Raw genomic sequence first — 25,875 nt, forward strand, 5'->3', positions numbered from 1 at the left:
ACTCAAAGGTAAGCGTCACTTGATTGGTTGGCGTTCGGTGGTACTACCTCGGCGTATGGGTGGTTTAGGCATTCCGGTGCCCAGACTGCGAAGCATTGTTCTTGTCGCCAAGCAATGTTGGTTGGCCCACCAACCGGATAACCCTTGTGCTAGTTTTCTTCTTGCTAAATATGGGGATCCAACTCTTATTCTGGTTCGTTTGGGAACCCGAGGTTTGGCGCTCTCGCACTTGCGTAAATCGTGGTTGAGGGCTTTAGCCTGCTTTAGAGACCATTTTAAGGTCTCCGAAAATTTTGGTCAGTGGTTGCAGTGGGCGTTGGCACCAAGCGGAGAGTTTCTCACCAAAAAAGTCTATAGATCGTTGCTACCGCCAGGGGCTGATTGGTTGCCCGAGGATGTGCTTTGGGCGAAGGGTCCTTCCCCCCGTTCTCGAGTCCTGGCTTGGTTAATTTTGCACGATAGGATCCAGACCCACAGTAATTTAAAGAAGTGGGGCATTCAACTCCCGAGTTGGTGCGTGTTTTGTCAAGCTGCAGAAGAATCTACGTTTCACCTGTTCTGGTCTTGCCCAATATTTATGGAAATCTTTAGCAGGACTTGGAGGCATCCAGAAGTATTTGTTAAGGAGGAGTCCTTTGCGCTAGATCTGATCTTGGGGCCGGTTTGTATTAGGCGCAGCAAGAGGTGGAGGTTCATCTGGTGGATGTGGTTGCTTACTTCTTGGTGGTTTGTTTGGATGGCGCGAAACGATGCTCATTTTCGTCATATTCGAGTTAACATTCAAAACCTGGTGCATAAAATCTTGGTAGATGTTTATGCGATCTTGCGTATGCATCTTAGTGATCTCACACTCCCTCCTGTTGACGCTACCTATCCTTTGTCGCAATCTGGGCAAGCGGCTCCGGCGTGAGCCCATTTTATCTATCTAATGTTCTTTTCTCTTGTGCTTTCTTTATTTGTTTTGGCTTTTGTTCTTGTTCAGTTCATGGGTTCAACATTTTGTTGATCTTCATGAGTGGTAATGTTGAATTACTTTCGGCTCTCTCTCTCTGGTATATGTCTACAAGCGTTTTGCAAATCCCAATAGAACCCACTCACCTACGAGTTCCCTTATCTTAGTTTTTTTATTTTTTTGTTACAAAGGAAACCCTTACCAAGAACCAGGTCACTTAATGGGCCAGCCTCCCTGTGAAGTAAACTCCAAATTCTCCTTATGAAGTAAACTCCAAATTGAGGACACGACCACCCAACCTTACGTGACCCAATAGGGCCAGGGTTGGCACGTGGGTGCCCACCCTTACCTGAAAAATCCCCTTTGGTCTCAGGTTAAGGTCGCCCTACTGCCCACCCTGACCCCGAAAGCTCATGGTGGGCATCTCTCTCTCTCTCTCTCTCCAACCCCGTGCCCCACTTGGGTGCCACCAGCCATTGGCCGTTCGGCAGAGGCTTCACTGCATGCCGGCGAACCCATTGACAGCCCTAACTGATAGTATAGAGCCCAAGGCCCCAATGCAACCCTATTCAATGTCAATGAATCCTCATGCCATAAGCCCATCTTCTCTCATATGACCTGATTTGTGTAGAAAAAGGGGTCCTCAACCAGTACGTCAATTCTACAAATGGCGGATTATTTGGCGAACTTGGCTTCTCTCATCCTGGTGGGCCGTTTGGATGACCCGCAATAACACCATTTTTCGGCATATTCCAGTGGTTTTCAATAAACTAGGGAACATGATATCGGCAGACGTGTACGTCATTCTGCGCATCAGCCTTCCTAAGCTTCAGCGCAATCAACACCCATCGACACCTCTTGAACCGATCATCTGTATTTGTATCTTGCTTTCTTTTTTGAGCTTCTAGACTTGTCTTGGGCCTTTTTTGTATTTTTGGCAAGTTCAATGTTGGTTGAACCTGTTTTTGGCAATGTTGATGGTTATAGTTCGACTCTCTCTCTCTCGTATATGTTGGACTCCTTGTTTCATAAGGAAATAATAAGCCTAATGTTGATTGTTTAACTTAAATAAATCATCACATACAGAGATTTTGTTATCTAAGGCTTGAACCATTCTTAGAGGGCCAACTCAATGTGGGAACTCAGAGACAGCCAAACACATGGACATGAGGATATGGAACAGCCAAAAATTGCAAAACCCCAATCCTGGATCCAAACCATTTGCACCACTACGACTACGAATGACTGATCCAATATTGCCACTGTCACATAAAATTCAAAATATGGATTCGGAGAAAGGACTTACCATGCCCAGATCCGATTTGCTTAAATCTAAATCTATACAGAGCCTGATATTGTCAGATCCTTTGTTGGATTTGGATTTTGACTCATGCAAAATCACAAAACAGTACTCAACCTGATCGACTAACCAGATACGATTCTTTCAACAGAATCTCACTAGACGGATTAAAGCTCGGTTGGATGTCCGACCCAACCCGTACCATTTACATCCTTGGGCCCCGCTCATTGACAGTACCTAGTTGGAAATGGGCCCTTCTCTCCGAGAGCGAACCGAGTAAATCATGACACCTGTCCTTTGTGGTGGGACCCATTAGCTAAAGTATGCAAGAGACAGAGGAAGAGAGCCGCAGGATAACGATGCTACAATGGCATTGTTGATTGTTTCAAATTGTTAGAGATAGGGTTGGACTTCGGGCGATGACAAACTCCATTTTTTTTTCGTTGCGGCATTTCGTCGAACAGTTTGCAACGACGGAGTACGCCTCTCTCTCTCTCTCTCTCTCTCTCTCTCTCTCTCTCTCTCTCTCTCTCTCTCCATTTTCGGAGATCGTCGTTCTTGGTGTCAAGCAGAGTTGGACGGGTCGCAGTCGCAGGTATGGAAAGAAGCCCCCATCTGTCCTTCCCTCACCAAAGAAAAAGGCTGTAATATTAGTCGGGTTTCTCGTCAGAAACAGTTTTTCCGGATTCCCCCTCGTTATGCAAACGCGTAGATAGCGGGGAATCATCTTGAGGGTCGACCTCGTTTCTTTTTTTATCTCCTCCTTTTCCTTTTTGGGATAACCTAAAACGTTCCTTTGGTCAATTCTGTGAAAAAACTTGACTTGTTGGTTTCGTGGGAAATTTCTGTTAGGGAAATAGAGAACGATGGGAGTTTCGGTTTAGGTGTTTCTTTTTTGAGGTTTTTGCGCCTCTGGTTCTGAAAGGCTTGATGGGTTTTGATGAGAAGTCCAAAATTTTCATAATCGGGTTCTCAATTTGATCAGGAATTGTCATTTATTCCTGGGTTTTGGAATCCCAGAAACTGAAAGGGTCAGTCCCTACAATCCATTGGGACTTTGCTTTTCTTTATGGGATTTGAAACCCTGGAAACCGAAAGGATCGTTGAGTTTTTTTTTCAAGAGATTTTGGAACCGAAGAATTGCGGTTCCTTAGTTTTCTAGGGCTCTAGATATAGAAACTTGTGGTACCGGTGTTGGGATTTGTGGTTTTGTTAAACCTTCTGGGAGATTCATGGGTATTTCGGAATCCCCAATTCCTCTTTTCTTCTTTTCCTGCCGAAACTGAAGGCTGAGAATTGGTTGCAGTTCTCGTTTGTATCAATTTTGCAATTGAGGATTTTGAAACCTGTGACCAAGATTTTAGAACGAATTTTTGGTTGATTATGAGGGCCTAGAAAGTGAGAAGTTCCAGCCTTCTCCTTTTCTTTCTGGAGACTTTGTGCATCAGGATCAGTATCTGGAGATTGTAGTTTTCTCCTCCTTCCTTTGTTGGGCAATAACATTTCTCTGTGGTTTATACAGATGGGTTCCATCCCAAACACTGTCTACTATTGCTGTGTTTCTACAGGAACAAAAGTTCTTGCTGCATACAGCCGCGGAGATCCGGAGATTGAAAAATGGGCACCTCTGTGCTTAGAGAAAACGCCTCCCTTTCATGCTTGCTACTTCCAGACCGTTCGGAACAGAATCTTTGCATTTCTAATGGAAGATGGGCATGTTTATTTCGTGATTGCTGATGAAGGCCTTGGAAATTCGGGTGTCAAGGAATTCCTCGAATGCGTAAGGGATAATTTTAAGAAAGTATTGAAGAAAGGTGGAAAGGGTAGTTTGCGCTCGACATCTTTCTGTCTCCGCGAAGAATTGGTTCCAGTTCTTCACCGCCTTATTTCATCTCTAGCGGGTGTTTCGAGAATGAATTATGATCGTTTGAAGGATCCTTATTCAAATCAATGTACTACTGGTGCAGATTCTGAGGATCTGTTTTTGAATATCCAGATGGATGGTTTGGATGGCAAGACCAATTTGCAGACATCTACGGAGGCGCCATTGCTAGGAAAAACCTGCAAGTCTGAGAAGTTTCCCAGGGAGTTACCAGAAGTAAGGGAAGATATGTCCGAAGAAGAAGAGAAAACAACAGATAAAGGGCGTAGGATAGATGTGGTGGTTGATTTGAACAAGAACGGAATTGGTTTGCCAGCATTTTCTTTACAGAAGAGCGCAAACACCAGGGTCACAGCGGAGCAACATGCGCTAAAGATGTGGTGGCGCAATGTTCGAATAGTTCTTGTTGTTGACATGCTGTTGTGCTTGATTCTGTTTGGAATTTGGCTTGGCATATGTAATGGATTTCAGTGTGTCAATGGCTGACAGGCAAAGTGGAGAAGTTGGAAAGATGTTTCAGGTAAATCTGCTTATACCAATGGATTTTCTTTGAAAGATGCCTAGGCCTTCACCTTCCTCAAGGTCTTGTTGTAAATATTTTTCGAAGGATTTCTTCCATAGAAATCTCAGACCATTCAGCAGATTGAGAGCTCAGAGGACGAGAAACCATGATTTTCCTAGGCATTGTCTATACCAGTAGTTTCGGTCAGAGTTGCATATCACATGCTTTGCTCAGAAGAGTCGATCCATAGCAACTGAAGCTGTAAAACACACACTATAAAGGTAAATACAATCACTCGGGCTGGTTGCCCAGTGGCGAGGTCAATAGGTCATCATTCTAGAGAACCCGGTATCTCTTGTTCTTGTCTCAGTCTCATGTTAGAAGTGATTTTCAGCAATTACTTTTATATGATCCTAACCTTCATTGCCATTATTGCGTTCTTCTTTACCACCATCAGTCACTTCTGAAACTGTTTCTACTCAGTGAAGGATGAAGTTTCTCTACGTTTAGTTTGTTTCCTTTGTTCTCAAAGTATATACATCTATTGCTGCTTATATTTTAGAATTGTAACATCTCTTGAGCAATCTTGTATGAATGAGGCAGAGGTATCAAGTTTGGTCTTGATTTTTGTGCTGAATTTCTTCCATGGATATGCCGCAGGTGAAGAGTGACGACAGCTAAGTCTACTTGATTACCATAGTAGTTAGTTTTAGTCTGCAATATCAGTCATGTTTGTTTGCATCTTATGTGATTTGAAACTCACGTGTGGTTCTATCTCATGTGATTCAAAATCGCAGGGTGGACAATGTGATTTCGAATTGCATGAGGGCATGTTTGCAATGCCTTCAATCACAGTACTTTCTCAAAGTTAGTGGAACATGAAAGAGTACAATTTGTGATTTGTGATTGCCAGTTGTGATTGTTTTTGCCTTGAATCTTGTGAAAGTTGGTCACAAGGTTGAGCTTGTGACCAACAATAAGAGCTTCTACTTTCTCACTTGTGACCAAAGTAAACATGGAAAATTGAGTAAAATGACCCAAAATGGGATTTTCAATCGGGATTCCATCTCATTTTTTCTTCCACGTGAAAAATGGGGCGAATGAGAATTGTTCTCTCACGATTGTGAGAGAAGGATTTTTATTTGGAGCAAGAGTCCATATTCAAATTTTATTATACTACTGGATATGTTATAAAATGTGACCTGAATCAACACTTGACCTAATGTTGATAAGTCGAGACTTTGAGCACGTACTGTCACGTCTAAGCTCTCTCATAATCTCTATGTTTGTTATGGATGCATCTAAAAGATGATTTTCATAGTGTCTCTTTTTAATCGTAGCACATGAAGACAAAGGCATGGAAATAATTCAGTAACTACCCCCAAGAGGATAGTGCAAGACTTGATGAAAAATCAATTAAATTATAGGTTGTATCATAAAGTCACTCATATCCTATCACCATCCTCTCCATGAAGGAACATGTGCTTGTAGAGGACCTTTCTTGCTAGCTGGTTTACATGTGATCAGCTGCTACAATGACATGCAATTTCTAAATGTTGTTGTTGCAGAATCGGTATTTTGATTTTGCTAATAGAATTCCAGTCCTTTTTAGCCTCAAAGGCAATAAATATTATATCCTAATTGAGAATGTTGTTTCCAATCTGATTCTGCCACCAAAGTATGCAAATTACTAGGGATTGATCAATATTCTCTAATATTGCTCGTCCTGGTCCTAGAATCTGCCTGATGATATGAGCTTGTCGGAAGTAATACAGTTTTTTTTTAATAATCTAGGAAAAATCACCATTGTTCACCAAATTCATTAGTGTAAAAAATCCTAAGACCCTTGCCCACTAGGGAGTACATCTAGCTTCAGCCTCGCAATAACGGATGCACACCTGTTGGTTTTTAAACTCATGATGTTCTGTCAACTTAGTGGCATTCACAAACTCACCTGTGTCAAATGAGCAATCACATAACCAAGAGTTTTTTTTTCTTTGTTTTCAAAAGTAATATTGTAACAGATTTTTTTTAGACGGAGTTTGCTAACCATGCTCTTGATTTATCCAATTTAAAACAATTTTCTGGGATTGACTCATTCGAGTATTTTGAAGCCAGATTGTTGCATTTTTGTTATGAGCTGATAGTAATTTGCCAAAAATCAAACAGATCCTTCGGCACATTGATTGGGGCATTTGATCCAGGGATAGGACTGGACAAGGATACCTTGTCCTGTCTACAGACAGACCTAGACATGTTTTTTTTTCAAAAGTGTGTCCTGTCATGTCCTCCCCTGTTCTGAGATAGGGCAGAACACTGCCGAACACAAAAAGCCATCCCAAAGGAATGCTTTTTCAACATTGTCCCACCCATCCGCGAGCCCAAGGCATGCACGGGCCCCATGCATTGTGCAAACAGCAGACACCGCCATCCTTTCAAACAAATGCCCCCTTATGGCAACACATCATCAATGCGTTTGGATCATAAATTTTAAAATTATGGTAAATCCAACTCGGACCTGGGCTCCACCACTGCTTTCCCACAGTCGGCATTGTTTCAGGGCCATGGAAAGGAGGCCCAACTTCATACTACCATGGCCCTTATTTCTCATGTCTTGGGGGAGAACAAAGGCCACGTTTGGAAGCAAGAAAATAGTAAGAAAAATGCAAGAAAGAAAAAATGGTAACTTTTTCAACAGTTCCAAACGAGAGAATTTTTAAAATAAAATTTTGTTTCTAAAAAATGATTTTTGATAGGAAAAATTCCTCTACCTGATGGAGTGAAAGAATTTTTACTATAAAAAATTAATTTTGCATTGAAGCAACCATTCACCCACCCCTCCCCCAAAAAATTAGTTCTCATGGGTTTGCCTGCCACAAGAAGAGCTTACTCCATCATCCCAAACGAGAGAATTTTTAAAATAATTTTTTTTTCTAAAAAAATGATTTTTGATAGGAAAAATTCCTCTACCTGATGGAGTGAAAGAATTTTTACTATAAAAAATTAGTTTTGCATTGAAGCAACCATTCACCCACCCCTCTTCCAAAAAAATTAGTTCTCATGGGTTGCCTGCCACAAGAAGAGCTTACTCCACCTTCATCTCCCCCCCACCCCTCCCAACCCCCTACCATTTCCAGCTCTCTCTCTCTCTCTCTCTCTCTCTCTGAGAGGGGGCCGATCGACCCTCTCATTTTTCTCACATTTTCCACTGTTTTTCTCGTGCTACAAAAACAAGTAAAAATTTTCACTTAGAAAATTTAGCATATCAAAACTTCTCATGGGCAAATTTTCTTTTTTTGTGAGACATTTTCTGTTTCCAAACATGCCCAAACGCAAAGTATTTTCAAGGACTGTACACTGAAGAACGAACAAAATGAGTCGTGAAAACATGGTTGCAAAACAATCACAGAGAGAGAGAGAGAGAGAGATTCTTTTATACATACGATCTGCCAATGTATCAAAGTCAGGTTTTTAAACAACTTAACATGCACCCTCACCTGTTACCATAAAACTTTGTCAGGATTTTAACACTAACCCCATGGAACCAAACCACTCATCAAAGGAGGCCACAAGTCTTTAAGAATCACCAGTCTACATTCAGAATGCAATTGAGTACTTCGCCATCACTCCAGCCAAAAAAGAGAGGAAACTAAATCCGAAATCTCTTCCAAACAAACCGAGCAGGAAGACCACATATCATCTCTCCCACTCTAATTCTGGGTTCGCGAACTCTTTGTCTACAGATTTTGAATGCTTTACAGAGTGTGCAGACTTGAAAGGATTCGCAAGCATTTGGTTCTCCTGGCCACTGATCAGATCCCAGCCCATAATGTGTGGCAAAATGTACTGCAAATCACAAGAGCTACTTACTCCGAAGTAACTAGGAAATGTAATAAAAAAAACATGAAAAGATATATCAAATTACAAATCACTGCAAGCCTACAAAAGCAGCATAAGAAATCAACAAGCAGACAAAAATAATTAGTTCTACCATTTAGTTTAGGAAAATGCAACAATATATCATGGGCACTCAATAATATTTTAGATGAAAGAAAAAAGTGTTCATCGCCACAGCTTCTGGCCCAACGTACATATAAAAGCAGTGACACTAAATCAAGCAATCTGCATTCACTCTCAACTCTAAAAACCAAAGTGATTGCAAACTGGGATTTGTCAATTAAGCCAATCATGATCATCTACTTCATCATTCCCTACTTTCAGGTCAACAGCCTTGGTAATGATGTCACCAGCTATCACATTAATGCAGAACATATTGAGTTTAAAGTACCCTTCAAGAATTACAGCTAGCTACTCTGTCCATTCACCTACAGTAACAAAATTCTACCAAGTTGGCAGGGATCAATGGCATGTTCTGCTAGAATGATTAATTTGGTATGACAAAAATGGCATGGTTTAACAAAAACAATAGAGATGATAAACTGAACTTTGCAGTGTACTTGCTACTTCCTGCATCAAGAGTAGTTTTTCTTTTATAGGCAAGCTGGGGTTAGGCAGACCCTTACCAGATATCTCTTAAGCCCCATGTGGCAGAGGGATTTGAACCTGGGCGCCTTCAGCTTGGCACAGGACCGCGCTTACCACATGGGATACCACCTCGGTTGCATTAAGAGTAGTTGAGACGTTATAAATGGATAATATCATTTGGTCTAGAGCCCACAATAGTTCTGGTGAGGTCTGGTTGATCGGTCAACCTTTCAAGTCGCATCATGTCTAGGCTAAATTAGTTGATTTTAACAACCTGGATCAAGGTTTGGAGGAGTTCAGTCCAGGCATGTTGGCTTCAGTTGGATTGTCAGGCCTTTGTCCATACGAATGTGAAGGGTTTCCCAGATAATGTTTCACAATTGGGTAAGGTTTCAGCTAAATTAACTCCATCTTAACAAACGTAGATCCAGACTTGACAGCGTTCAGTCCAGGTTCATTGGCTTGGCTTGGATTCCAGGGCTGGGCCCCAGTTAATCCTCACTAATTTCATATATGTTATCTCTCTCTCTCTCTCTCTCTCTCTCTCTCTCTCTCTCTCTCTCTCTCTCTCTCTCTCTCGTGTGTGTGAGAGAGAGCAATAACTTACAAAACAACTCATGGAACCGAAGGCTTAAAACAGGTGCTGATAGAGCAGACCATCTATCATGTCCAGCATATCAGTGGTTAATAGGGTAAGTTTCCTCTTCTTCAATCTATCTAACAACGCAGGGACAGATAGGATTTCAAACAAAGATTACTCTAGACAATAAAATTCTGGATGAAATGGACCATGGTGGTTCTGAACATACAATAGAAACAACTCATCACCATGTAGCATCCTCCCACTTTTAATGTTCTAAAAGGCTCCTAGACTTCTTATTTTCATATCATGCCTTTGAGAGAGAGAATCTAAAAGAACAAAGTCAAACTATTGCAAGAATAAAAATATAAATACTAGTGAGAACATACACTGCATGCTGTACGTATCACTGCAAACTCGCCCTTCGATACAGGAACTGAAAAGCGATCATTAGTTTTCAGAATGCTATTGGCCACACCTAAGAGGAAGAGAACAGTTATGGAATAGTTAGGAACAAATTAAACCAAGCAAGCAAAAAAGTTAGAATCACACATACACACACATATGTTGTGTACAAATGGCTTACAAGGTTGGAAAAAAAAAGGGAAAAAAAATGTTACCAAAAAAAACAAGAACACCATCATTATCTGCATATGATGTAAATTAAATGTTATGTACTTTGTCGACAAGATGCCCCTGCTTATCTACTTTTAACAGGTCTCTGTTCTTCACTTCCCGATCTATCAGTGACAGAGGTGTATACATTATTTCCCCCAAGGTTTTTATTGAACAAAGAAGAAGAGGTTACGACAACATGGAAGCCTTTGAGGCCTTGATTGGAAACTGGTAGCTGGGATGGGAAGTGGCATTTCAGGAAGTGGCAGCTGCCAAATCCTGGATTTGGCAGCTACCACCTCCTAGAGGTGGTAGCTGTCAATTCCATGCTTTAGTGTAAATACAATGCCACTTCCCATCCCAAATGCATTAACTCCCATCCCAGTTACCAGTTTACACAATCCAAACAGCCACCAGGTGGTAGTTTGACCAACTTATTGGCAAATGCATTAACTCCTATCCCAGTTCCTAGATTCCAAACAGGGCCTAAGTTTGCTTGCATGAAGGCAATTGCAACTTTTATATGCAGGCTTCAGTAATACTATTATGGGACAGGCCACGCAACTCATACAACTCAATATTGAGAATGGGGCAAGACAGACATAAATGCTCCTGTACCTAAAAATTACAAAAAAAAAGTACTAAATTCAGGCAAAAGATTGTTGAAATATAGACACTAGATACACATTGAAGATCAAAGAATATAAAGCCATGAGATAAAGCTGCTCTAGAGATGATGGCAATTGCTGTCAATATGATTTACATTCTTATGAAGGATGTCATTCAAGTTGATATCTGCAAGACTGCAACACTCTTGTTATCAGAGGTGAGAATTCATCATTCAAGTTGATATCTGATGCATCACTCCTGTTATCACGTAGAGGTGTTTGACAAAAAATAACATCTGTATCAGACAACAAAGAGTGAACATAAATGGGTTTTTTATTTTTTCTTGGACAGTCAAGACAGGGGTCAACCCCAGCAGTCCTTGAACCCAAGATCCAGAGGTGAACATGGTGCAACCCTAACCAAGCCAGCTATCTTATTTGGCCCCAAAATTGAACGGGTTTGGTTGTGGCAAATGCCATTGATAGCATGCATGTTGCTGATTGCTACTTATTAGATCTACGTAAAATTAATCATTCACCCTAAGAAAAAATACAGAACCACTATTAAGTGTGAAGTCTGACCGGTCCAATCAGCATTACAATAGATGGGGACCATAAAAAAACCACTATAGAAGAAAAATATGCCAACTACACCCAAGTACCCATAAAAGGAGTGAATGCATTTACAGGTTCCTTCACTATAATGAGGACAACAACAGAGCCCTCAACAAGTTGTTACATTCATATATGCAAATTAAGGAGATAGATTTCATGTAGACTCAGGTGTGTATTTTTCAGCAGCATTATTTTTCTCAATAAGCAAGCTGGAGGATAACCCAATGGGATTCAAACCCGAGACCCCTCAGTTATGATAGTGTGACCTAACCATCCAGCTATCTCCTCACCCCCCTTCTTGGCAGCAATCTTGTTTTCATGGTTTACCAGAAGGCAGCAAAATGTAGCAAGACTAATCATAGTTGCAATGAGAGCTTAGACTCACTATAGGAGCCTCATGTTTATCTTTGGACAAACAATTGGTGAGGCATGGCGGTATCATCATATCGGATGCCCACTTTCTATCTCCAAGAATCCAACTCTTTACAGCAACACAAAATACATCCAGATGGACAATCAATTCATTCATCAAGTTATTAACATATGTAAGAAGAGAAGAGATTAAGCTTGTTTCTACAAAAATAATATGTTGGTGTAGGCCTGTTTTTACAAAATTGTTGCTGAATGCAGACAATTATTAAGGCAAAATCCATCTGCTATCACTAACTGAGCAAGAACTTGAGGTGGAGGAATTGGACCTGAAGTAATCACTTAGCATCTAATCATAATCATTTGTTCCTTATAAAATTTGAATAAGACTCAACTTCATTATAATCCTGTTTTTCTTCCATTTTCCATTACTATTATAGTTGGTGAGGCATGGCGGTATCATCATATCAGATGCCCACTTCCCATCTCCAAGAATCCAACTCTTTACAGCAACACAAAATACATCCAGATGGACAATCAATTCATTCATTAAGTCATTAACATATGTAAGAAGAGAAGAGATTAAGCTTGTTTCTACAAAATAATATGTTGTGTAGACATGCTTTTACAAAATTGTCGCTGAATGCAGACAATTATTAAGGCAAAATCCATCGGATATCACTAACTGAGCAAGAACTTGAGGTGGAGGAGTTGGAAATGAAGTAACCACTTAGCATCTAATCATAATCATTTGTTCCTTATAAAATTTGAATAAGACTCAACTTCATTATAATCTTGTTTTTCTTCCATTTTCCATTACTATTATAGTTGGTATCAACATTCAAATGAAACGTTGTGCAGTCACTGAAGTTAATAGTAGTTCAAGGAAGTCGATGGTAGCAAGTATTGGGGGAACATTGTCTGAAAACCCACTATGCTAATGTAGGTTCATTTGACTTCCATAGATTCCAATGTGTTACATGCTAGGTATGTTGATCATGAGTAGTGGGCCACTCTAATGTAGAAAATACAGTACCTAAGGGACATTCTATACAGTAAAATATTGGAAAAGTATTCTGCATCTCACGTTTTTCCAGTAATGAATTTCTCAATGCCATCATGCAACTCTACTGGTGACACCAATCCACCCAACATGTATTTTTTATTTAGAATATTGGACCTGTTACAGCAGCAGCCATTTTAATGTGAACTCACAATCAGTAGCAAGTTTTGATGTCATCATCCCACAGTTGTTGACATCTCAGTGTGTCAAAATCAGCACCCTAAGCTGCTGGCAGGGCTCGGATATCTGGGTATATACTATATAGGCACATCACATTTCCAAGGTAAAACTGTGTCATTATCTGAAAATATTTTAATAGAAATTAAAAACACAAGATTTTATTGTAGTATAACCAACTTTTCCAAATTATGCCCTCGGTGCACGTTCAGGGATGTGCTCTTAGGGTCTATTTGATTGCTTGTCCAAGATTGGACAGAACAAACAGAACACATGTTTTGTCTGTTCTGTAACAATTGCACTTCATCCAACATTTGTTTTAACTCAAATAGAAAATCATATTTTTTTATATAAAAATTAAATATAGAAATCCCTAATCAATTCAAACCAGGGTTACCTGAAGCTTCTGCACATACAGGGAAGCGTGCTTCCCCAAAACGCATTTCAGAAGCATGAAACGTTGCATTTCTGAAACATCAGGAAAAGCGCTATTTTTAAAATTGGGAAGAGCACTTCCCCCTTAATGGGAAACGTACTTCCCCTAAATGAGAAGCTTGCTTAATCCACATTCATATGTGAATCTCATGTGTTGGGATTCAAGTTAGCCACGTTCGTAAATTTTTTATGCGAATTTTAATAAGTCTACGGAATTTTCATGTGAATCTCCTTGTTATTAAGATGTTGCAACCATAGGACGGCGTACATATCTATTGCGCGAATATCAACAGATTCACTTGTGTGAAGGGTAAAATTGTTTTAAAATAGTCGGGAATCGCTTTTGGACGTGGGGAGGATTTTGTCAAATTGGTAGACATTTTCGAAAATGCGTCATTTTAGAAGGATAGTATAGTCATTTTTTGTAAATATTTTGGACATTTGATCATGAAGGATACTATTATAATTTGACTTATGATCTAACTAGGGGTGTAAGTGAGTCGGTTCATGTTGAGTCCTGTAAAACTCGATTTTGAATCTAAAAGGACATGTTAGCCCTTATCAACACATTTTTTACCCAAAAAAACATAATAATGAAAAACCCTTTTTGAAAGGGTATAATAGTCTTTTGGGCATTATAAAAGGGAAAGTCGATGCCCTATATGACTTTCCCAAATCTCTCTCTCTCTCTCTCTTGACAGACTCGCGGCAACTCCGGCGACCGTCAGTAGGCTCCAGCAACCATGGTGTCTTCCATCAAGATCTTCAGGTACGACCGTCTCTCTCTCTCACCCTCCTCCGTCTCTCTGTCTCTCACTCTCCTCTTCGTCTCTCTGTCTCTCACCCTCCTCTCCCTCGCTTTGTCTCTTAGTTTCTCACTCTCTTTCCCATTGACTCTCACTCGTTCTCTGACTCTCACTCTCCTCTCCCTCTCGCTTCTCTCCATCTCGCATCTTGATCACTTCATATTTTTCTTTTTTCCCTTGCTTTTGGATCTTGTTTCTTGTGATGATCATGGTATGAGTAAATATCATGGATGCATTTGTTAAATGGTTGTATCAGGAATATGTTATGATTTTTTCTTAATGTATTATTTATTAATTGCTTGCAAAAGGATGCATAATGGTTGCAACTTGCAACTGAAATATTAATTATGACTTTTCTTGATGTATTATTTATTAAATGTTTGTAGCATGATGCATTTGTTAAATGGTTGAAACAAGAATATGAATTATATATAGTTTTTGATGTATTATTTGTCAAATGATTGCAACATGATGTATTTGTTAGATGGTTGCCTTGCATACATGATTCAGTTTTGAGATTAATAGATTAACTTTAATGTTATCTAGTCATGTTTTATTTTGTGAATGATAATATAAATCTTATATTTTGATAAATTAGAAAAATATACATTTTCATTTCTCTTTCAATTCCTACTCGTTTCTCTTTCGCTTCTCACTTGAATCCTAGGTCACTTCCCTCTTTGTTTTCTCCATAGTTGGCAACCCCGGTGAGTCGACTCGAGAATCGCCCGAGTTGACCCAGATCGGACCCCAACTAGGTCACCGATTCAGAACTGCCAATCCACATGCCTCTTATGTGTTTTTCATGCATTTTGTGATTTTAATGCATAATTCCCATAAAAGAATACTTGTTATAAAGAATTATATGTTTTTAAATCATAAATATTAACAATTATGTATAGTTTGAATACTTATATAGCTTAGTCATTGATGTCATGTGCTAAATTTAGTGATTATACAATACGAATTTTGATTTTTTTTCATATCTTAACACTAGAAAATGCATAGTCCTAACTGGTCCGAGTTACCAAGTTGACTTGCTGACTCGCGAGTCAAGGGTTGGGCGATCCGACTCCTTGGAATTGCCAAGTGATTGCAGGAATGCCATGTTTGGCTAGCTTTTCTTTGGTAGAAGGTGAGTTTATTAGAATACCTTCAGATCCTTGGTTGAAGAAAATGATGAAAACTATGCCTGGAGGCATAAAAACTCAAGTTTTCTCTGATAAGAAGCCAACCATCTCTTCCTAGAGGCATGTTTTTAGAATTGTCTCCTGCAAACTTTGGTAGAACGATCAAGAACACAAAGAAACCAAGAGAAAGGAAGAGCATGGCCTCCAAAGAGAGGGAAGAAGGAGCCATTTGCGGCACACAAACACACACATGCACATAGAGAGAAAGAGATAGAGTATTTATGAGTGTTTGGTTGGAGGGGAATGGCGATTGCGATGAGGGAGGATCGGGTGCGATGTAATTGCACACTTTTAGTGTGTTGTTGCACGCGATCGCCTTCCTTCTTTGGGATACAACTTGTAAGCTGTGGTGCCCAACAGCGCACGCCAAAAGTGTGCAATCACATTGTACCTAATCTTCCCTCTATTGTGTTTTGTACCTTCCCACTTGAGTAGATAATCATTAATTATTTGTACTTACAAAAAAAAAAACTAGGCAATGGAGTGAAGCAATGGTAATTACCATGCAGTGCAGTGTAGCCTACAGAATGAGGGAGGATCAAGTGCAATGCAATTGCACACTTTTAGTATGTTGTTGCGCTAGATCACCCACAGGTTTTGTTACATAGCATGTCAAACTTTGGGGTCCAACAGCAGATAGTTTTCCCTTTGAATCCTTGTTCGCTTCCAGGTCGCTTCATTGATCTCTTCTGGTTCGCTTTCGAGACAATTTTTTATTTGCTTCTAAGTCATACCATGTTTTTTACTTCCTAAAAATTTAGAAGTGCCTCACTTCCCACTCCCGTTTCCCCCTCCAGCTTCCTCGATTGGCATCTCTAATTCAAACCCTAATTTGAAACCCTAAATTGAAATCCCTAATTTGAAATTCTAATTCACAACATCAATTTGTGGAACCCCGCAAGGAGTTGGATAAGGTGATTCCCATTTTAACAAGTATGAGTCATAATGCAACATTAAGATGACATGCATATGGAAGGCTCTCTTTCGGGCAAGACATTGGATCAACCTCCAATTCAGATTCTCTCTCTTTAGAAGGGGTTTAGACTCTCTCTCTCTCTCTCTCTCTCTCTCTCTCTCTCTCTCTCTCTCTCTCTCTCTCTCTCTCTCTCTCTCTCTCTCTCTCTCTCTCTCTCTCTCTCTCTCTCTCAAAGAGGTTTCACAAGTGTGGACAGCAATAGGAATAGGAAAATATGCTGTTAAGTGTGATCGGCAAGTACGGGTGCATACTGCGACATGATTGAGTTACAACAATGCAGTCATAACAGATATGACCTAAACATATCTCCTGCAAGCTTTTCTATGAAATTAACAGCCTAACCTATGGACAGCATACACTAAATGCTGTTAGAGCTACCTTGAGCTAAAAGAATTGTGTACCACCGTAGACCCAAAGTACATTTCAGCTATTTCTACTGATCATTCCTAACCATCATAGGAGTATGCATCCATCAAGTAACAAGTAAACATGATTGTGGTTGCTTGATAACAACAAGATAGCTATTTTTAGAGAGTGAATAAACAGGAAAAAAATTACTGGAAAAAGCGAGAGAGAGAGAGACAGTAAACATGGACGTAAAACATACTCAGGTTAAACATGTGACCGTGACCATCACCAGAAAGTGGCTGAACTGAAAGGCGCTTTATTGATTGGCTTGAGATACTAGTCAAGCACAAAGAAGTTAGTTCTTAAATAACAACTCTCCCAAGAAAAAATTTAGCTTAACAAAGCACAAGTGATGGTTCAAGACCCTGCTGGTATTTGATCATATGAGATTTTTCATAAAAGAATGTCATATACAAACCAGATTCTCGAAAAGATAAATAAACAAATAATTACATTCAAAATTCATGCATTTGAAGATGTGAAAAAACCTTGCAATTTTAGATGTGTCATGGCAAAAATCACAGGACTCATCAGCAGCCAAGCTTATCAATGACCCAACCTCCATAGGTGACAGAGAAATTACCTGCAAAAATACAAGGGACATACAGATAGCCCATTTTTAAGAACCATACATGAAACAAGCCTATGTTGCAAGGAAATATGAGAAAAGAAACCTAACATAGAAGCCAATATTCAGAAATTATTTAGAGGTCCAAAATAGCATGTTTAAACAGCATTAGCATTTTCCTGACTGTTCGCACAGATGTAACACATTGACCAACCATAGTTCTAAAACCTTAAACCAAGCTGACCATTGCTGGCGACAATAAAAAACAAGTCATCTTGTGATGTTCAGTAACAATTTGAATATCAAAAGAGAAAAAGGTGAAACTACCAACTTCATTACCTGCCTTTTCTGCCAATCATATTTGCGTGTGCCAATGGCAGGCCAGAATATCAGTAGCACAGCACCTGGCTTCATGACTCGGATACCAGCCTGAGAGGGAGAGACATTCCTTGAGCGTTGGATGATTATTAAGGAGAAGTAAGAACCGAAACTAAAAAAAAAACATCCAAGTGGTAACATACATCTATTTTGTCAAGCTTAGGGCCAATAGGGTTCAGACTGAGTGCAGCTTTCCCCTTAAAAAAGGTGTGGCCCGCAAAGACCTTGCCTGCAGAAGCATTTCCACCATTAGCTTCATGGGGTTCAAAGCCATGAACCACCCAACATAGCTATGCACACCATAGCATCATGAAACGATCAACAGGCTATAGTAGATGAACACAAATGATTCTCAGAAGAAGCCATCCTAGCATGCACTCGTACCAATATTGCCCAGCGTCGAAAAACCAGCAGATGACACAACATCATGCCCACAAAACAAATCCTTTCCTGCTTTTGCTGTAACCAGCCAGACAGCCAATGTATTCCTGTGAAAACATCCAAAACACGCGAAGATGAAAGCACGAAAATGGTTTCCCCTCTTTCTCGGATAAAGTAGACTAATGAAAAACTCCATTGAAATAGAAAGGAAATGGAGGAAATTTCACGGGAACGCTCACCCCGAGTGGCGAAGACGAGAGAGATTCATCGTTCCCGTATGATGGATTCAGAGGGCGAGAGGAGGAGCGATTTTCAGAGAGACCAAGAAGTTTTCTCCGAGAAATTAGGGCGAGATAAACGGGAAAATGTATGTATAGATGGAGGGAAGGCAAGGGTACGAATTCTGGGTGAAACGGCGTATCGCATCGCGTAGACATGGACAAAAAGACGCCGGACACGAAACCTTTGTCTAATACAATATTGAAGAACGAATGCATAAGAGGATGCGACACGCAAATGGGTGGGAGTATCCCATGGAGGTGGGTTTCACTCGCGAGTTTGAATTTTTTTTTTTTTTGGAAAATATGACATGAGGGTGTGAAAATTTTTAACTTTTTTATCATTAAATAAGTAATTTTTTGATATTTCAGTATTAAATATATATATATATATATTAGTGACATAGTGCTTAAACGATTAAAAATATTAAAATAATGACAGTACATGCCATCGTTCATGACCACATGTCACTATGGACACGACACTAAATGCGTGTCCCTGTGACATAGATCGAAATAGCTAGGTGCTATGGGATTCGCAGTTACCTTGTAACACCCGATCACGTTGGATTAAGCTTTAGGCCATCGTACCACCGAGGTGGTATCTCATGTGGTAAGCAGGGTCCTGTGCCAAGCTGAAGGCTCAGGTTCGAATCCCTCTGCCACATGGGGCTTAAGAGATATCTGGTAGGGGTGTCTCCCTAATTCCAGCTTGTCTTTCAAACAAAAAAAAAAGCTTTAGGCCATCGTCATGTTGGGCCATGCAATAGGTTGAAATCATGTCTTCTACGTGTGTCGTGAAGCCTCGCTAAGAGCCGGTTCACTTAATGAGCTTGTTTCCTTGCAAGGTAAACCCTGTGTGGGGTCACCAACACCCAAGCCCTTACTGAGCCATCAGTTAAGGTCCTTCATACACTCAATGAGAGTTGAACATGAGATGAAGGGGTCAGCACCTTCTCCCCAGGCCTATTGCCACTTAGCTTAAGTCAATTGATTAAATTAGTTATATTTCTAAACATATGATTTTTTTTACTCGGAGAAACCGCCCCAGATGCAAAGACCTAGTTTGGCTTTGCCTGTTGTACTTATGGTCGCTGTCCTGACAGCATAAAACTCTGAGGGCTTACTTGTCGACCTCAGAGAATCGGCAAGCTTCAGCTTACGCAGGGGGTGACACCCATGAGATTTGAACCTAGACTGCTGATCAAACGACCTAGACTCCCACTACCCCAAACCCCTTGGGCCTTTCTAAACACACACACACACACACACACACACATATATATATATATATATATATATATATATATATATATATATATATATATATATATATATATATATATATATATATATTTTTTTTTTTTTTTTTTTTAAAGGCAAGCTAGGGTTAGGCGGACCCCTACTATAACAACAGCCGCCTCATGTGGCATAGGGATTCAGCTTGACACAGGACCCCCCTTACCACCTCAGTGGTTATAAACATATAATTACTTCTAAAGAAGATGAGTCTTTTTTCAATTTATAAAATGAAAAAATCATACTTGACATGAATACCTGGTTGCACTAGCTGAGCCCGTCATACCAAAGATCATTGTTGCCATTGGCTTGAGCAAAGAGGAGATCTCCATGGTAATTGAATATGGACCTAGTGGCCAAGGCCCCACCCCACTAAGCTAACCCCACCTTGAGAGTTGGGGGTGTAAGGTGAGCCTTTTGTTTTAAAATAAAACAAAAAGATACATACATCTTTTAAAGCAGTAAGGTACACATAATTTGATTCTTTTTGTCCTGCAAATTAACCATGTGCTTTAAAAATATGTTATTGTTTTAGCCATGGACTTTTTATCTATTTCATACCCATTGATCTCAACTAATGTTAAATATAATTTGATACGGTTGTTTGAATCTTTGTTTACTGTGAAATTCTTCTCTTCAATGCCTCCTCCCAACTACTTTGGCAACTCAATCAAGCATTTTTTTGTATTTGTCAATTATTGATAATGAGGTTGAATATCAAATTGTTTATCGTTGTAACTGGATTGGCCATATGATGCAAATCGGTTGCTTGATTCACTAAGAACTATGCTATGATCTATGATTTAAGCTATTAACTACAAAAAAAAGCAAGAGAATAGGGTTTAAAGATAAACTAAATCTTAGGAAAATTAATCAATCAAACTCTAATATCCCTTCTAAGTAGGGCTCTCATCTTTTATATATGAGGTTTTCCAAATATAAATTCAATTCAGGTAAACTACCTAATCTGATAAATTCTTAAAAACACAAGACTCTTATTAATTATCTTAATATAATAAAACCTGAATTTCATATTCAATATCCATTACAAAATGACCCAAATGATTAAAAAAATTCAAAACATTAAAGTGGGCCTAAACATATCCTTATGAACCCACCAGGTCTTTGGCTCCGCTCCTTCCTCATTCTCTTTGGGTTTGAGAAGACTTGTGTTCAAGTTTGGATCTGGCTTGCATTTTTTTTTTACCTTGTGGGTGAATGTCCGACCATGGTGAGATAGGATATGTAGATGTCATGGGACCAAGAGTACATGAATCATATAATTTTTGGGGGTGACATACAAAGTTTTCAAATAGGTCCAAACTTTGAAAGTGGGTAGAAATAAGGTTTAAAATATGGGTTTGAAATGTAAGGCTGATAACTATGTTTTTAAGGTATCCAAGTAAGCTTAAAATGACATTTGGGTTATAATGGATCAGTTTACACTGGTTGCGGGTTAGACTTTAGTTTAAAAGGGTTTTTAGGCCGACTTGGTATGGGTTTGAAATGGGTCTCGACCCATTTGAAATGAGTTCTGGACACATGAATTGGGTCTTAGCTGAACTGGCTCAGCAGTGAACGGGTTTATCCCGAAACTGGGTCGTGCTAAAGAGTGGTCGGGCCACGGTCCACCCGACGCTGAGTTGAAGGTAGGGATGGCATTGGATCAGGAGAAAATGGGGCCTCGGCCCGTTTGGACAGGGGATGGAGGCAGAGCTGAACTTAAGCTTTTCCATATATATGTCCGGCCCTATGGTAAAAAAATCGATATCAAATACTTTTATTAAGATTAAAAGTAAAATAATCTGAACCAAAAGCATAAAAATATATACTAATAGATACGAACTTCACAAAGAAATAGCAACCTAATGTTCCTAAATATCAAGACGTCTTTTTTTTAAATAAAGAAATCAAAACTTTCATATTAAAAGATATCAACTAATACAAACCTCCGCTGCCATGTACCTAGTGTTAGCTTATGAGGTTATACAAGTGTATAGTCTGCTACTTAAATCTTTGCAGATTCAACTTATTGTTTTGTCGTTGACTAGAAAACTTTATTTCACAACAAAATATATTTTTTTAAGAAAAAGTAAAAGGTCGTTTAGACATTTACTAAAATCAACCTAACTAAAAGTGGTTTCACTGAGCTCAAAATCAATATGATTATAGAAAAAGTTGGATGGTCCACTGTATGTTAAATATGTGTTTTAAAAAATCTGACCTTATGGATGTGATCTTCATGTTTGAAAACATGTAAATAGACTCTTGGATCAAACTTTTTTGACGTGTATATAAAGGCTAAAAAAAATCAACGGCTATGAAGTTTGTGAAATTTTCTATATTATAAAATCTTACCTACATAAAAAAAAAATGATCAAAGAGTATAATCATGTGTTTCAACTAAGGAGATCACATATACAAAGTCGTGTATGCCAAAAAAATAAAAAATACATCTAACATTACATATTTTGAAGGGTAGGACAAAGGGTGAATTATTTTCCTTCTCATGAATTAGATGAGATCGTTGTATTATTACATATTAGAAAAAAAAAAGAAAACCAACAACATTTTACCTTTGATAAAAAAAATAATGTTATTTTTTGGTTGAAATATGTTAGGCCGTTACTTTGACTCATAACAATGGCTCTGACAACCTACGAGTAATATGTGACACTTCTTCTGCCTTTAATTCACCGACACAACTTCTATGCCTGGGCAAGGGTCATCTTCTTTTGATCGTCATTTGTGGGGCTTCTTAATTTAGTCTACTGCACACTCATCTCCATTGGGCGTCGATTCTCCTCGAAGCGATGTGAATCTATTCATTTGTGGTGTATTTGCTTGGTCGAGACTCTTCTTCAAAGGTAAAATGTTGTTGGTTTTCTTCTTTTTTTTCTAATATGTAATAATACAACGATCTCACCAACGGACACGTTCTAATCATACCAAGTACTAAACAACCCACCAAATTCATAATAGATGGAAAAGTTATCATTGAAATGAGCAGGGCAGATATTGCGTAGTGGTTTAAATCGCAGATTGGAAGGCATTGATAACTTGGTCCACATCCCTTCAGTTTTGATTGATTATCTGTATAGTTTGGAGAGATTAAAAAAATGATACCATTCTTGTTCATATATAAAATTAGCTCTTCTTGTCAGAGGGGGTTTGATCCAATCTTGGAAAGATCAGCCTCTTGCACCCATGTTTGGGTAGATGATTGTAATAGTTTTCATGTTTTTTCATTGAACTGGTAGGGGTCTGCCTGACCCCAGTTTGACTATAAAAAAAAAATGAATTAGATGAGAAGTCATGCATTATATGAAGGCATAACAAGTTTTCAAGTAACTAGGCTCTTTTATTTAAGAAATGTGCATGAGTAGAATGGTCCCCTTAATAGATAAATGACAAAAATTGTTCGCGGTAATGAAAGTGGGTACATTTGCTTAATTCAAGCAAAAGTTTTAGCATGAAATTGTAAAAATCCTAAAATTTGGGTGTATATATGAATTAGATCAAGAGGCTTGGTTAGTATTTGTATTGTTGCCATTTAGAAATTGATTCGGTTACCTGGCCTGAATCAGGGTCATGGGCCTTAATTCAGCCAGGCCCATGTACAAAATGCACAGAACCCAACAAGACCGACCTGTTAACTGGGTTGGGCTTACCCAGCCTGACCGAGCCCGATAGTAACTGGGTTAGGCCGGGCTCGGGCCTCAATATGGGTCGGGCCAGTCAGGCTCTTATCGAGCTGGCCCGGCCTGATGTCCACCCCTACATATACCATGCATAACAGCATATCATCTATGCATCCTTAGAAAGAAGTAACCAAATTTTAACTAATCCTTTGTTTTTATAACAAACAACCAAATTTTAACATAGTACATTGAACTAGCTTATAGTCAACCATCCACAGGTAGCTTCATGCAAAACCATTCGCTCCAAGGTATGGCTATTAAAAACTTCAGATGGTGGTATCCAGAGCCGTACCTGTGTTTTATGGGGCCTGAGGCGGAGGGAAAAAATGGGCGCCCTATTAATAGTAGGAGTTCGGGGGCAGCGCCTCCTAATTTTTTTTAAATAATCAAAATAACAATAAAATTTGCATTGACATTAAACAAATATAATATTCCAAATATTTTATATTATATTAAATAAAAATGTATAAAATATTTATATAAACTACCTCAACAATACTCATTGGCCTTTAAAATGGACCCCTAAATTTTTTTTGGGCGCAGGGGCCCTGAGGCCCAAGCCTCATTGGCCTCTTTACAGGTCCGGCTCTGGTGGTATCCCATGTGGTAAGCGAGGTCCTGTGCCAAGCTGAAGGCCCAGGTTCGAATCCCTCTGCCACATAGGGCTTAAAGAGATATCTGGTAGAGGTCTGCCAAACCCCAGCTTGCATTTCAAAAAAAACTTCAGATGGCAATTACAACCCAAAAGTTAGGTTTAGATCACATAACAATGCAATTTGCATTTAAAAAAAAAAGCATACACTTGGACAGTTGTTGAGAAAAGGCAAAGGAATGAGGGAAGTGGGAACATACGTGTAATCTCACTGCTTATTTTTCAAGCTGACTATTTTGTCGAGACATGGAATTCCCCTTTTTTTTTTTTGCAAATATGGCACAAATAGTGTCATGTGGACATGAATTTTTTTAAATTGCAATGCACTCACCATTTAGAGGCTATACAAAAGTTCCAAGTGCGTCTCACGCCATGCCAAGAGGAAACCCACCATGGGTTTGATGAATTCTTGATGCTTACTAGCTAGGTAGTACCCTAGGGCAGACTTTGAAGCAACGAAGGTGAATGAATGCCTTTGATGGGTTTCGAACTCGCGATATCCTGTCAATTTGGTGATATGAAAAAAATTGACGGGCCATTTAAATCATAACAAGACATTGACACACATAGATTATAGACATCATGTGACAATTTTAACAAGTTTTAATATCTTAATGACATTTTTTTTTGTTTATATATACACTTTAAGATCCTAAATTGCGAAAAAATTGTTTGTAGTGACTGAAGAGGGTGATTGTTACACTCCCTCTTAAGGGAAGCCTCTTTCCTTTGAAAGAGCTACTCTAGAGGGAAAGTGATTTATCAAGAGAAGGCAGGAAACCATTTTGAGAAGAAAACTGCTTTCTTGCATATATTAAGTGGGTCCTATGATATATTGAGAGCGTTTGATCCTGTCAAATCGATCGTAGCATATATATATATATATATATATATATATATATATATATATATATATATATATATATATATATATATATATATATATATATATATATATGTTTGTTGAGTAATGTGTAGGTGCTAAATGATACATGCTAAATGAGTTTTTTTGCTCTTTGGGTATTTTTTCGCAGTTTGACTCTATAAATATGTTGGGCATGCTAGATTTATAAAGAACCCATGCCTGGATCATGTGTTTTTTACGAAAAAAATGATATTTGGAGCTTTGAAAATTTACAATTTTTGTTACATATTAATTTTTGAACCTTATAAAAACCCACTCATGCATCGGAATAGAACACTTAAAAGAGCTGATCCCTATAAAATCAAGTACATATATCACATATGTATAATCAAAATTTAAAAATAAAATAAAAAAACCTATTTAACAAGTGTCGTTTAACACCTACCTGTTTCTCCATGTTTGTTTCACCCCCTTGCAAGAAAGAGACCCTATATACTATGAAAGAGAGCATAAGAAAACACGGTGGAAAGAAACAATCTCGTGTCAACCTTTAGTCACACATGTCACTGGTCCGGATTTTTAGGATTTAGGTCACACGTGGCAGCAAGAAAATTTACCAACTTGTTTTAACAATTCAACTCGATGTCTTCATGCTCTCGTGTTACGCAGACGAGTGCGATGGAAGTAAAGTGAGTCCCCGAAACATATCATCATCCGTCGATCTCGAGAGCCAACCGTCGAGATTCCACGACGATGCAATAAATCCAAGAGTCGTGCTCACGTCGTCATT

The 25,875-nt window shown here is 39.0% G+C and overlaps 1 protein-coding gene and 1 pseudogene across 2 annotated transcripts; one reads left to right on the forward strand and one right to left on the reverse strand.

Moving 5' to 3' along the window:
- The first annotated feature begins 2,679 nt into the window (after positions 1–2,679).
- On the forward strand, positions 2,680–5,197 carry LOC149817390 (phytolongin Phyl1.1 pseudogene; annotated as a pseudogene). The gene is made up of 2 exons (XR_016427568.1): positions 2,680–2,847; positions 3,775–5,197. The product of XR_016427568.1 is annotated as a phytolongin Phyl1.1 pseudogene (transcript).
- A 2,849-nt stretch (positions 5,198–8,046) lies between these two features.
- Positions 8,047–18,641, reverse strand: LOC149817391 (single-stranded DNA-binding protein WHY2, mitochondrial-like). The gene is made up of 8 exons (XM_089987085.1): positions 18,530–18,641; positions 18,294–18,397; positions 18,053–18,138; positions 17,871–17,960; positions 17,452–17,546; positions 17,163–17,239; positions 10,091–10,179; positions 8,047–8,482 (listed from the first exon to the last, which is right to left on the reverse strand). Exons 1-8 carry the CDS (start codon positions 18,556–18,558, stop codon positions 8,333–8,335), a joined length of 720 nt encoding a protein of 239 aa, XP_089843211.1. The 5' UTR covers positions 18,559–18,641; the 3' UTR covers positions 8,047–8,332.
- Between the last annotated feature and the right edge of the window lie 7,234 nt (positions 18,642–25,875).

The sequence above is a fragment of the Nuphar pumila genome, chromosome 14 (genome assembly GCF_984573655.1).
Source record: "Nuphar pumila chromosome 14, dmNupPumi1.hap1.1, whole genome shotgun sequence".
Lineage (NCBI taxonomy): Eukaryota > Viridiplantae > Streptophyta > Magnoliopsida > Nymphaeales > Nymphaeaceae > Nuphar > Nuphar pumila.